Raw genomic sequence first — 15,034 nt, forward strand, 5'->3', positions numbered from 1 at the left:
GAAAATTGTAATCGTATTGTAAATTGTAGAGAAAGTTGAATTAAATTGAATCGTAATCATAGACTGTTATGTTTTTACTTGCTGCTACCTAAGCAGGGGCAGTTTTATCTCTTTATATAATATTCAAACTCATAAATACCTGGGCTGGACAGAAGGGATTAACGCCCATTCTTCTCCTCCTCTTTCCTAACCTAGGGCTGAATACCTTCATGGTATCAGAGCATTAAATCTGTCCTAGGACATGCTGTTTCTATTTCATTCCTCCTTTCTTCCTCATTTTCTTTTATTTTCTGTGAGTTCCTTCAAACTCACAGTTTTCTTTTAATATTTTTATGTTTTTTTATTTGAACCAGAGAAGGTTGCTATTCAAGGGTCTCTTTAACATCTCTTTCCTCTCAATGTGAGCCAGATATTCTGCTAATACTTGGACCAAAGGGGTAGACTCTTCCTTGCTTTTTGTGAAGTACTGTAAGTTAAGATGTCTTCAGATTCAAGTGAAATGTCATCCAAAGAAAACAGGTCAGATGAGGGTTTCTTCAACAATGAAAACACTAGTCTCCCTAGTCTTCAAATCACAAGTGTGAAGTTGGATGAGTACAACTTTAAAGAATGGTTTATTTCAGTAAAACTCCATATTACTAGTCGTGGAATGCTGGGATATATTAAGAGCCAGGTGAAAGAACCAAAGATGGAGGCACAAGGATATGAAAAATGGTGTAGGAAAAATGCTACAATTATGTCATGGCTACTGTCCTCCATGACACCTAAGATAGCTAGGACAGTTTAGCATTATCCTACAGCTCAAAAGATATGGGAAAATTTGTCAAATACATATGGACAAAGGAAGAACAATGCTAGAGTATATCAGCTGACTCAAGGAAGTATGCCAGTTGCTACCTTTTTTGCTACTCTTGATGGGTTGTGGGAAGAGCTTGATCATCATTTAATCATAGAATGGAAAGATTCTGTATCAAAAACGGATTGAAGAAAGAAGGGTGTTCAAGTTTCTTGCTGGCCTAGACTCTTTCACATGATGAGATTCGATCTCAGATTTTGGAAGGGATGAACTTCCGGACCTGCAACATGTGTTTTACTTGATCAGAAATGAAGAGAGTATAAGGAAAGAGATGAAGGTTGATATTCCTTCACAACAAATTGAACATTCAGCTTTAGTTTCAGCTACACACAAAGGGGGGAATGGGGGAGATAAGAAGAGTTTGAAGTGTACACACTGTGGAGGAGAGAGACACACTAAGAATACAGCAGCCCTTAGGAAAGAGAAGAAGCCTAATAAGGGCTAGGGGTCTCATGGACATGTTGCTAGTTCAAATATGGCTGATGGAGTACATAAGACTGCAACCACTAGTGCTTCTCCTCATATGGGACAGACCACTACTCCCTCTAATTGCTTTCCTGAGTTCATTGTAGAGGAGGTAGATATTTTTTAATCAAACAAGGTTGCTTTCCCAAGAAGTTTTGGTCTCATGCAGTGCTTACAGCCTCTTATTTGATTAACAGGATGCCATCTGGGGTATTGGGTATGAAAGTCCCCTTCTCTACTCTTTGTCCAGATCAACCTGTGTTTCCCTTACCTCCAAAAGTCTTTGGTTGAGTGTGATTTATACATGTCCCAGATTTTAAAAGGACAAAGTTGGATCCTAAGGAAATTCATGGGGTGTTTTTGGGATACACTCCTACACAAAAGGGGTACAAGTGTCTTGATCCAACTATTGGGAAATAGTTCCTTGCTAAAGATATCACATTTTGTGAGTCAGTCCTTTTTGGATCCTTAGAATTCTCTTTAGGGGGAGATAGTGGGGTGGAAGAGATTTCTTTAGAGGTTTATACTTTTGTTTCTGCTGTTGATCTCTCTTCTAACTACTCCCTTTGATCCTACTTCCTCAAATTCTGCTAATTCAAATGGGACTACTATTGGTGATGCACCTAGCACTAAGGTAGCTGTGCCTAGCCTTGGTAAGGAAAGAGAGCCAAGTGTTTAGCACAAGAAAAGAAAGAGAGACATGGCAATTGATGACTGCAACCAATTGGGAGCTTCTGAACCCAGCCAAGGTATTGTTCATCCTACTACTTCCACTAGTTCTGATTCAGATCTCTGTCTCCCTATTGCCTTGCAGAAACTTGTCTGTTCTACTCTTCATCTTATAAATAAATTTGTGTCATATTCTCAATTGTCTCTTGCCTATCATACTTTTATTTCAGCCTTGTCCTCTATATCTACTCCTTCCAGGTACTCAAAGGTTTTTGTTGATTCACAATGAAGGGAAGTTATAATAAGGACATGAGAGCCTTATTGAAGGAAATACTTCGGAACTAGTGGATCTACCAGATGGAAAAAGCACTATGGGAAGAAGTGGATCTATACAATAAAACACAAGGCTGATGGCTCCATTAAGTGATCCAAAGCTACATTGGTCACAAAGCGGTTCACTCAAAAGGAAGGTGTGGACTACAAGAGGCATTTCCTACAATGGCTAGGCTTAATAACATATGGGTATTACTCTCCTTAGTAGCAAATTTTTTGTGGGAGCTACATTAGTTGGATGTTAAGAACACCTTTTTGAATGAAGAACTTCAGGATAAGGATCAAAGTTTTGATACGATACGCACCGTATCAGGCATATCATATTGTATCTTTGGGGTCCTGATACACCTATTTACAGGTGTTTCAAGAACCCTCTTTTTTTAATAAAAAATATTATTAAAAACCTCCCCAAAAACCAATTTTGAAAAAAAACAAAAAAAAAGATATTGTTGTTTTCAGGCAAGTGATATCAAAGAAGGAGAGGAGGAGAGGAAGAGAGAAGAGAAACAAAAACTGGATTCAAACTTGTAGCTGGCGGCACCAACTATTAGCTTATATATTAGGGCGACCCAACTAATAATAAAAAGAAAAGAAATTACAAGAGTGCCCCTGCGGCACTAAAGAACATAAAAACATAAATAAAAAGCCTACGAGAAGAGACTAACTGATTCCAACACTCCTCAAGTTGGGACATAGATATCAATCATGCCCAACTTGTGTAATAAATCATTGTGCTGCAGATGATATAATCCCTTGGTAAAGATGTCTGCAAGTTGATATGTGGAACTGACATATGGAGTGCAAACTTCCCCATTTATAATTTTCTCCCCAATAAAATGCTTGTCAACCTCAATATGTTTAATTCTATCATGGAGCATTGGGTTGGCAGCAATGTTGATAACAACTTTGTTATCACAATACAAGGATATGGGGCCATCAATAGGAAGCCCCAACTCATTCAACAAGTTCTTTATCCACATAACTTCAGCCACTCCAAGGGACATTGCTCTATATTCAGCTTCGACACTAGACCTCGCCACAACATTTTGTTTCTTGCTTCTCCACGTGATTAGGTTTCCTCCCACAAAGTTGCAATACCCACTAGTAGACTTTGTCATCAATTGATCCAGCTCAATCAGCATCTGTATACACCTCAACCTTCAAGTGGCCATTCTTTTGGAAAAGTAAACCAACCCCTGGGAACTTCTTCAGGTACCTGAGAATTCTATAAGCTGCCTCTAAGTGAGTAGTCTTAGGAGCATGCATGAATTGGCTAAGAACACTTACAACATAAGCAATAAAGGCCATGTCATAGACAAATATAATAATCTACCAACAAGTCTCTAAAATTGTTTCACATCCTTGATAATCTGTGGTTTGGATCAATGAGGGAATCAACAGGCTTGACTTCAAGTTTTCCTGTATCCTGTAATAAATCTAGGGTGTGTTTTCTTTGCAAAATGAAGATCCCCTTTTTTGAACGGGCCACTTCAATTCCAAGAAAATACTTTAAGGAACCTAGATCCTTCACCTCAAATTGAGTGGCTAGGAACTGCTTTAGTCTTTGAATTTCCACCTTCCAGTCGCCTGTGATCACTATGTCATCAACATACACCATCAAGGTTGCAATTTTTCCTTCTCCTTTTTTCACAAATAGTGTATGATCAATCTAACATTGTTTATAACCAATCTATTGTACAACTAGGTGAAACTTGCTGAACCAAGCTCTCGGTGATTGTTTTAGTCTGTACAAACCAGGAGGTTGCACCATGTACACTTCTTCTTCAAGATCACTATTCAAGAAGGCATTTTTAATATCTAACTGACGGAGATCCAAATCAAGGTTAGCAACAAGAGAAAAAAGAACTCTGATAGAATTCATCTTAGCAACTAGAGCAAATGTCTCTGCATAGTGTACTCCATACACCTGAGTAAACCCTTTCGCCACCGACCAAGCTTTGTACCTTTCCACTGTACATAAGCCTTGTGCTTTACTGTAAAAACCCACTTGTATCCTATTGGTTCCTTTCCCACAGGGAGACCCACTAATTCCCATGTACCATTTTTATGTAAAGCATCAATCTCTTCTTTCATTGCATCTGTCCATTCAAGTACTGAAAGAGCTTCTGCCACATTTTTGGAAATAGGCATACTATCAATGGAAGAAAGAAAAGCACGAAAGGAGGATGAGATATTCTCATGAGATAAAGTGGGAGATAGGATGTCTGGTGGTATAGGACCTAACTCCCTTCCTTTGTGCAATTGGGATGTCAAGGTCATTGGCAGAAGAAGAATCAATAGCAATAGGTTAGGAATGTCAATTGGAATAATAGTACCTGGTGGAATGTGATCTGTCCCCAATGAATCTGACAATGGTGGTCGTATAGTTTCAAGTTGCTCCACAACTTTTGAACCTAGTTGGCCCTTGCAGTGACAGAGAAAGACACAAAATGAAGGAGGGTCAAGTAGGGGAGGTAGTACTTGAAATTGTTTCTCCTTCACCCTATTCTCCCCCTGAGGAGAAATAGGGAAGAAGGGATCATCCTCAAAGAAAGATACATCCATAGAAACATAGTATTTCCGAGAGATGGGATCGAAACAACGGTAACCCTTTTGAGAAGAAGGATAGCCCAAGAATACACAAAGAAGAGCACGGGGGTTAAGTTTACCATGGGTAGGGGATATGTTTTGAAAAAACAACGACAACCAAACACACAAATGGGAATAGAAAAGAGGGGAGCTTTAGGGAAAAGGAGCTGATGAGGGCCCTTGTACCCTAACACCCGAGATGGCATACAGTTGATGACATATGTAGCACATAACACATCATCCAACCAAAAACGTTTTGGAACACTCATATGGATGAGTAGCTCACGAGTTTTGGCACAAGAGCTACGATGAATAGACCCACACAAAGCAAAAAACTCCGCGAGATCACTGTGGAAGTATTCTTTAGCATTGTCAGATAGGAAAATTGGATCTCTGTCTAAAATTTGGGTGAATATCATGTCTTGGAAATCTTTCACAATCTTTGGTACTTCACCCTTGGGCCGCATGGGGTACACCCATGTATATTTGGAATAATCATCAATAAAAGTAATGAAATATTTATAGCCAAGCTCAGATGGTAAAGCAGTGGGGCCCCAAATATCAAAATAAACAATATAGAAAGGAAAATCGGATTTATTATTTCTTGAAGAAAAATGATTTCTACAATGTTTGCTCAACTAACAAGTTTGACATTTGAACTCAGACACTAACATTGATTTAAATAAATTTGGAAGTAAGACCTTTAATGACTCAAATGATAAATGACCCAAATGACTATGCCATAAGTAAACTTGACTCATACTAGACTGACTCGTAGATTTGATGACCGCAAGATTAGATTTGTTCTCCAGCATGTAGAGACCATCCATCATATGACCTCTACCAATCATCTTCCCTGAGTCCAAATCCTATAGAACACAAGAAGAAGGGAAAAAGGTCATTGAACAGTTTAAAGAATTTGTAATGTTACTGACAGAAAACAAATTTATAGGTAATTTCAGAACATGTAATACATTAGAAAGGGTAAGTCCAAAAGGAAGGGTTATGGTTCCTTGACCAACTATGGTGGAAAAAGAACCATCAGCTAATCTCACTTTGTCCCTACTAGATAAAAGTTGATAGGATTGGAAACAATTTGACTTACCCGTCATATGGTTTGAGGCTCCAGAGTCGATTATCCAAGGGGAATCAAATGAATGGGAAGACACATGAAAGGCTATGGAAAGACTACCATTACCTTAAGTAGATGCAAAAGAAGTCGAGGCAGGAGAAGTAGAATCCATCTGGCGAATTGCTCTCCCATACAGATCCAAGTGGTCACGAAAAGAATTAATGATATCTTCCCGGGGATTGGCAACGGATGGGCAGTCCTGGTGAATAGCAGTAGATGACTAAGACTCCTAAGAGGCCAAGTTTGCTATATTAAACTTTTTCTGACTCTGCTGTCCCGACTTCTTATTCTGATTTGATTTCTTACTCAACTCCTGGGCCCACTTGGCTTTCCATGGAGGTCTCAACAAGTATCTCGAGTATGCTTGGCCTTCTGGTAGTGAGTACACCATAACTTATCTTTATCATCCACTCTCTTCTGGAAGTCACCCTTCTTAAAGGAATTATTGCCTCCTACACCCATACTCCCTTTAGCCACTAAGGCAATCTGCTCCCCCTCGGAGCTATTCATCACACTTGGGCCTGCTCTCTTCGGATTGAACTAGAGCATACACTTATTGTATTGAAGGAAGATCTTTACTTCCTAATATCTGAACTCTAAGGGACTCATATACAGGGTTCAACCCCAAGAGGAAGGCAAAACCCCGTTGTTGGGAAACTAGAGACTTGTAGGCCTTAGCATTAGTGTCATACTTCCAGTCAATGTTCTGATAGTGATCTAGTTCTTTCCAAATTGAGGTCAAATTTGAATAATAGGATGAGAGGGTCCTCTCCCCCTGCTTACAAGTAAAGGACGCATCTTGCAACTAGTATATTTTGGCATAACGACGTTGCTTTGAATAGGTAGATTTTGCCTGCTCCCAAATCTCAACAACTGTTTTAGCCCACATGAAGGTCTTCCTAACTGGAGGCAACATAGAAAGTAACAGCCATGACATCACCATGTTGTTTTCCTTATCCCACCTATCATGCTCCACCCCCTGAGACTTTGGTTCTTTAGTTTTACCATTAATATAGCCTACCTTCCCCCTGGCTGTTATGTATAATTTGATTCCCCTTGACCATTCTAGGTAGTTAAGACCATCAAAAGGCATCACGGCCATGGGGAAACTCATGGCAAAACCCCCACTCACTCCACTTTTATTGGAGGACCCACTAGACAGGATAGAATCCTCAGATGACATGTCAAAGGATAGTTCTGTTAAAAAAACAATCACAGTTCAGCCACGATTTATTAAAACTTCAGTTCAGCCAAGTTCAGCCACTGTTCAGTTACTATTCCATTTCAGTTCATCTAGTTCAGACCCCAGACCAAGTTCAGCCACTGTTCAATTTCAGTTCATCCAGTTCAGTCACAGTTCAATCGCCAATTCAGTTCAGACACAGTTCAATCCCCAGTTCAGCCACGGTTCAGTTCAGTTAAGTCTTAGTCAGGTATAATTTTTTTTGGATCTCACACATCTACTGGAAAATTTTCCAAGAATTAGTCAACCACTGTTTTATAGTTACAGGTCATTTTGACCTATATCACCCAGCTATTTGGGCACAGAAATGGATCACACAATCCACAACAAAAAACTCACAGCACTTACAGGTCATTCAGACCTCCATAACCCCCTTACCTGGGTACAGAAAAAGGAACACACGATCCACAGAAAACAGGTGAAAGAACCTTCACAGCATCAAACTTCCCTCTCTTTAATTTGTTTCTTGGCACACGACCAAGAGAGAAGGGAAGAAAGGGCATAGAAAACTTCAGATCAGTCCAATGCACTTCCTTGACAGGTTCGATCCACAGCAAGAAGAATCTGAGAAAAAAAACTGAGAGAAGAGAGAGATCTCGTGGCTTCTAATCTCAGAAGACCCACTCTGATACCATGTTTTCAGACGAGAGATATCAGAGGAGAGGAGGAGAGAAAGGAGGAAGAGAGAAGAGAGACAAAACTGGATTCAAACTTGTAGTTAGGCACCAGCTATTAGCTTATACATTGGGGCGACCCAACTAATAAATAAAAGAAAAGAAATAACAAGTGTGCCCCTGTGGCACTAAAGAACAGAAAAACATAAATAAAAAGCCTAAGAGAAGAGGCCAACTGATTCCAACAGATATAAACGCACATGCTTTTTATGGTTTAAAATGTCCCTAATTTCCCTAATATTTCCATTTCCATGGGAACGACACGAAAATTTAATGGAATCGACATTTCCCCAATGAACACTACCAACACCATGTGGTGTACAAGAGATAGTTTCCACGACATACTTCCATTTCCACTTTCATGGTTAGCAACATGAAATTTACTGGAATTGACACATTTCCAATTGAACACTACCAATACTATGGGGAGTACAAGAGATTGTATTATAACATAATTTGGTGACGCCTAGGCGACAAGGCACCCTTTGAGGCTCGCCTCGCCTAATCGCCTAACAGTTTTCTACTTCCTACTATAAAATACTATTTTATTCATTCTTTTTTTAGATTATAATTATAAAATAGACATTATTAAACTAAAATAATCATTTTGTGTGTTTATATATTAATTTCTTTTTATTATTTTCTTATTTATTAGGGTTTAATCAACACAAACATTGCTAAATGCTGTATTGAACCCTCAAAGACTTAAAAACCTGAACCAATAAGGCAGAACATAAAATTTATCTAATCAGCACATTTTCCTCTTCCATATATTCTTCTTCTTCTTCTTCTTCTTCTTCTTCTTCTTCTTCTTCTACTACTACTACTACTACTACTACTACCAATACTTTTTATTTTCTTCTTTTCCTATAACAAAAATAAGGGTTCAGCCCCTATATTTTTTGAATTTTATTTTCCTTCTTCCTTTTCTTCTCATGAATGTGTTGATTTTCTATACTTTAATATGAAATTTATACTTTTCTTATGAAAATCATGAATAATTATTAAAGAAATATGGTTATGGTACCTAGGGAACTACCCTAGGATCTATGTTTTTAACATAAGAAAACCATTGCCTAGGTGCCTAGGCGACTAGGCGATAAGGCACCTCCCAGTCACCTAGCCTCGCCTTGGTGCCTTGAAAACTATGGTGACAATATTGTAGGTATGTGAAGTAGCAAGTTATTGTCCACCTAACTTATATGATTACCACTTTGAGCTAACTCATTATTCGTTTCAAATATGAAGTTAAATATTAGTTTTTTGTTTGTGTAATAGATTATTTGGTTAATCTATTAGAACCATTTGCATTTTCTATGAGTTTAAATTTTGCTTTAACTCATTCTATCATGAAGATCTAAATCTTAAGGTTTATAGGGCAACTTTAGAACATATTCTTTTGTCTTTAACCTTAGGTTCTTAGCTTTGTTTAATGATTTAGAATAAGATAATAATTTAAAAAGGTGTGCCTATGCTTCTTTTATCATTTCATAAAATACCATTCTATATTTTGCACATTTTACAATGTTTCCACCATATCTATAATTTTTACAATATTTCTGTATAATATTTCTGACATTTCCGACATGTTTCTTATATTTGACAAAGATTTCCACTGGCATCAACATTCCAAACCTTTTTTAGTACCGATACGCCTCTGCTGATACACATGGGTATATACTTTGAACCTTGCTGCAGGAGGAAGTATACATGGATCCTCCCCCAATGTATGACATGAAAGAAAGTGTAAATTGAAAAGGGCCTTGTATGGGCTTAAACAATCTCCAAGGGCCTAGTTTGAGAGATTGTGCAAGGTAATGAAGACTAAAACATACAAGCAAAGTAGTGTCGATCACACATTGTTACCTAAAAGAACTGAAGGAAGCCTAACAACACTAATTATATATGTTATTGACATGGTAGTCACTAGTAACTATCCAATACAGATTCAGAGGTTGAAATCCTTCTTAGCCACATAATTTGAAATTAAAGATTTGGGGCCTCTATGATATTTTTGAGAATAGAGGTAGCAAGATCCAGTGAAGGGATATATATTTGTCAAGGGAAATATGCATTGGATCTCTTGAAGGAGACAAGGGAGTAGGTACTAAACTTGCTAAAACAAAGACTTGTTGGTAAGCTGCTCCACCTCTCTCTCACCAAACCTAACATTGTAGAGAGATATATTGTATTTGGGTTTTTGGAGGTTACAGGGTTTTTTTTTTGATAAGTAAAGAGTCATATTCCATTAATTCAAAGATCAGTTACATGAGAATCCCCTTAGAGAGGCGCGAGGTGCTGCCTCTCCATACAGAAAATACAGAAAACACAAAAAATACATAAAAAAAAACATGTTTGTAATGTTGATAAATTTTGGGGACTTGCATGTATTAATGGGAGGAAGAGGGACCTGCATGAAATTCTGATATAATTTGGCCTCTTGCTTATCTAAACCATTGGTTGTGTGGGATTAGAGTTGAGTAAGAGTGGATATTTTGTTGTGCATCTGTAGAGAGGTCAGCCATGTATCTCTTGTTCTCATAGTAGAGATTTTCCCTCTCTTTCCATGGATGTAGGCTACTGAGACAAACCACGTTAAATCTTGGTGTTTTCTCTATTTCTTCTTATATTTTTCTTGATTTGCTGTTCTGCTTTATGTTAATTGACAAACATAGCATATTCAGTTCATGAGGTCAGCTAGTTTATGCATGCACCTCGAGTTTCACACATGAAAGTGGTAGAATGATTTTGAGATACCTCAAGACATGCCTGGGAAAAGGATTATTATTCAAGAAACAGGATAGAATTGAGGTAGAGACTTATACTGATACTAATTGGGTTGGATCTCGTGGAGATAGAACTACATTTGGATATTGTTCCTTTGTAGGTGGTAATCTTTTACTTGGAGAAGTAAGAAACAAATTGTTGTAGCTAGATCGAGTGCTAAAGCTGAATGCAAAGCCATGGCACATGGGGTTGCTGAGTTATTCTAGCTTCACATTCTTTTAAATAAATTGGGGATAAATATGAATGGACCTCTAAAGCTCTACTTCTTCTATGCAGCTATTAACATTGCAAATAATCCAATTCAGCATGATAAAACTAAACATATTGAAATCGATACACTTTGTGAGAGAAAGGATTGCTTCCGAAGACCTCTGTATTCCTTACATGCTTACCACAAAACAACTAGCTGATGTGTTCACCAAAGGCCTTACCAAATCACAACTTGTGGAGCTTCTAAGCAAGTTGGCAATATGCTTAGCTCGAGGGGGAAGTCTTGTGAGACATAAAGAGGTAGGCTTGGGCTTTCAGTTCTCTGTTATGTTTTTTTTTTCCCTTTTTGTTAAGTGTATGGGCCTGGACTTATTATGTATTTCTTATCTCTACTTACTGCCACCTAAGCAGGGGCGATTTTGTTTCTTTATGTAATATTCAAACTCACTTATAAATAACATTCCTAGGCTGGGCAGAAGGGATTGCCACCCATTCTTTTTATTCTTCCTTTTCTTCTTCTCTTCCCTAACCTAGGGCTGAATACCTTCAGGATGAACCCCAACCAGAAGTATTATTTGTAGATTGGATTGCTAAAGGAAAAGAAAAAATATATAGAAAAGGTGAGCAATAAAAACTTGAATTTTATATTTCTAAAACAATAGTATCCATCCGATTGAGCAAAAGAAAAAAAAAATAGAGGATTTCAAAGAAAATTGCACCTGACGCCGAGAAATTTTATTAGCACGCCCCTCTCTTCCAAGGTCAATGTCAACATTAATATCATCTGTTGCTCTTCCAAGTAAAACCTACATGACTAGAGCATTCATTCAGTAGAACCATTCAAGTTGGAAAGATCAATTATCCTTGTCAACTAAGAACCTGGAAATCATGTAAGCTTAAACATTGACATGATTGCAAATAACATTCACAGCAACATTAGGCATTATACATCTAAATTTGCTTAGCACTGAATTTGTACCAGCCATTAATTTACATTGAATTAAAACTTCAGAAAATACAAATTCCAAAAACTAGAACTTCGATAATGTTTAGGATATTAGGTACGCCATCCTTGAGAACGATGGTACTCAAACTATTTGGGTTCAGGTACAGAAGCAATGGTAAGCTAAATAGCCTATAAAACATTTGAAAACTGAATTTACCCAAAGAAACAATTCTTTTCTCCAATTCATGGCACTCAAAGTAAGCATGGATAGAGATTACAGGTTATCAAGTAGTTGTAAACCTAGGAAGATCATACTCTAATATCAATTAAAGAATCATTTTTAATGTTGAACTATTGATTGAAATGAAACTTCTACAGTGAAAGTTCACAGCACAAGGCAAAATTGTAAAATTAGCCCAAGGGCCAAGTGGCCCATACAACACGTTTGAATTGTCCCCACAGTCTGTTGCCCCAGAAAAAAAGGCTATGAGACGAGGCATTAATGCATACACCTCAAGGCAAGGAGGAACCAAAACACCTAGTATAATATACGTTACCAGCAGACTGGGAGGCTACCACCTCAATTTATATAAGGTGTACAGCTCACCACCTCAAATTGGTGAGGTATTGCTCTTGAAAAAAATGAAAATTTAAAATATATTAATTAAAATATCTCCTCAAAATTCAAGAAAATTTGATTATTTAGTTAGCTATAAATAAAGCAAAACAATTTGAACTCAAAAATCACTCTTTTAACCCTAAAAATCTCCCTTTAGTTTTTTCTTACTAAATGCACATTTGAATTACATTTCCATTATATTTCTTAATGTACCACATGTGAGAATGGCATCTCTATTCACATTTTTTTATAAGTAAATTATAAATTTATTAAAGAGGCATCAATAAACATGAAACACTACATGCAACCAAGGTTTAAAATTTTGATATGATACACCCGATACGGGGCGTATCGTACCAAATCTTTGAAAAACAGATATGGGATACGCATGGAAATCGGACGTCTCGTCTTTTTTTCATGCGTCTCGGACCCATATCGAACTGTATCGGGGGCGTACCAGGGGTGTATCGGGGCGTAACGGTAGTGTATCGACGAAAAAGATATGGCCAAAAACTGAAAAAAAAAAAAAAAAAAAAGGGGAAAAGCAAGGTTGTTTTCCCTGAAATAAGCCATTTTTCACCCCCAAATGACTCTAAAACTCCAAACCTCATTCCTAGAGTGCTAGATTTACAAAAATTTGCAAGAAACAGGTGTGAATTGTTTTTTTTTTTTTCAAATTTTGAAAAAATATGGAAAAAATCGATAAGTTTTTTCAAATTTTTATAATATCTTGTGATTTATTTTTCTTGAATGTTTAAATTTATGTTGATCTACATTTCCTACATTCAAAATCATAATTTTTTGTGTTATTAATAAATTTATGGAAATTTCATGAAGATATTTGGGGAAAATATAAATTAATAAAAAATTTGAAAATGTAATTTTTCTCTGCCTATAAAGACTAAATATGTTTTAGATCTATGGATTTGTCTATCATATCCATAGAGCAATTGAAATTTCTTCTTTAGTATTTTTTTATTTTTTTTATTTTTAGATATAAAAAATAAATAATAATTAATTATATTTTATCATTTGATCACACCAACTGAATATATTATAACTCTATGGATGATCTAACATATCCACAAACCAATTGAAATTTCTTATTTAATAATTATATTTTTTTTATTTTTTTATGTTTTTTATTTTTAGAATAAAAAAATAATTAATTAATTAATTAAATTTTATCATTTGATCACAATGACTGAATATATTATAATTCTATGGATGATCTATTATATCCACAAAGCAATTGGAATTTCTTCTTTAATAACTATTTTTTGAATATATTATATAATGTTCATTTATTTTTTATAATTTTTAGAAATAAATAATAAATAATTATTAATTCTATTTTCACTTAGAAGTTGTGCTAATGCATGTTCTATGGTTGGAAAGGAGAGTTGGGTTTTTCCCATCCCATAAAACATTAAAACTTAAGAAGTATAATTTATAAATTATAGTTAAGCATAGGATTTTTAATGAAATTATAATTAACTACAATATATTTCTTCATAAAACCATTAAAATATATTAATTTAATGTATATATACCTCATTGAGACCTTATATTTAGTGTTATTGATGTATTTTTATGATTTATTAAAGTATTTATAGTGTTTCTAAGTGTATCTTAGTTTTTCTCTGATACACGTGTATCCAATGGAGAGATGCAAGGTGCTTGCATGCAACCCATGGAGAGATGCAAGGTGCACCCCCCAAGGCCCCAAGACAAAAGCAAAGTCTAAATTCACAACCAAGACCAATACAGCAAATCCCTTTCTTTGATAAAAACAAAAAAGCAAGAGATTAATAAGTTAAGGGAACATCAACAGAACTACAGAAGAAAGTCAATGAGAAATAAACTTTCTTATCCATGGTTTTCAAAATCGGATCGGACCGGACGGTCGAACTGGCTCAAAAAACCGTTGATTTTGGTCAACAAACTGCTGACCCATGCGGTTAACCGTTCAAACTGTTTTGACCGTTTTTTATTTTATTAAACTTTTTTACTTTTTTTTGTCAGAACGGTTCGAATGGTCAGTTCGTTCGACCCAGTAACCAGACCCCTGACCAGTTCAGTCCCTGGGTCGGTTTTAGAAACCATGCTCTTATCTCTCCTCAACTTTTCCTTTCTTTTAGTTACAATTGAGCCCAACATACTTGGTCCCTCCCCATCCCTTGTTTGGCTAGTGAATCTACTAGAGAGCGCTTTCTCTTGAACCATTGAAATTTCACCTCCATGTCTTTCGCCAACCATCTAAATTTCTTCTTCTCATCGTTGTAGCTCCACATCTTTTCCTCCTCATCCTGTAACCAAACCATAATCAGTTTGAAATCTCCTTCAATTATATTCAAATTCCTTGTACTTTGTACTCCTTTCAACATAGCCAAAACTTTAGCCCTTAGAGAATCTCCCATTCCTATTGGCCCTGAGTATAGAGCAATTATTTTACCCTCATCATCTCTAAGTACTCCTCCAAATCCTAACAAACTTGGGTTCCCCAAACTG

General features: G+C 36.5%; 1 protein-coding gene across 9 annotated transcripts in view; it reads right to left on the bottom strand.

Moving 5' to 3' along the window:
• The window catches only part of EMB1967 (Forkhead-associated (FHA) domain-containing protein), a 47,703-nt gene that overhangs the window by 5,526 nt on the left and 27,143 nt on the right, over window positions 1-15,034 (bottom strand). For 7 of the 9 annotated variants that reach the window (XM_088959849.1, XM_088959854.1, XM_088959850.1 and 4 more), the window contains one exon: window positions 11,678-11,764. In XM_088959849.1, the coding sequence (XP_088815975.1) occupies window positions 11,678-11,764 (87 nt within the window). Of the gene's footprint in view, window positions 1-11,677; window positions 11,773-15,034 lie in introns of all 9 variants that reach the window. The other 2 variants (XR_016103809.1, XM_088959856.1) reach the window with 1 other exon arrangement.

The sequence above is a fragment of the Nelumbo lutea genome, chromosome 8 (genome assembly GCF_056320005.1).
Source record: "Nelumbo lutea isolate HS-2025 chromosome 8, American lotus-T2T, whole genome shotgun sequence".
Taxonomy (NCBI): Eukaryota; Viridiplantae; Streptophyta; class Magnoliopsida; order Proteales; family Nelumbonaceae; genus Nelumbo; species Nelumbo lutea.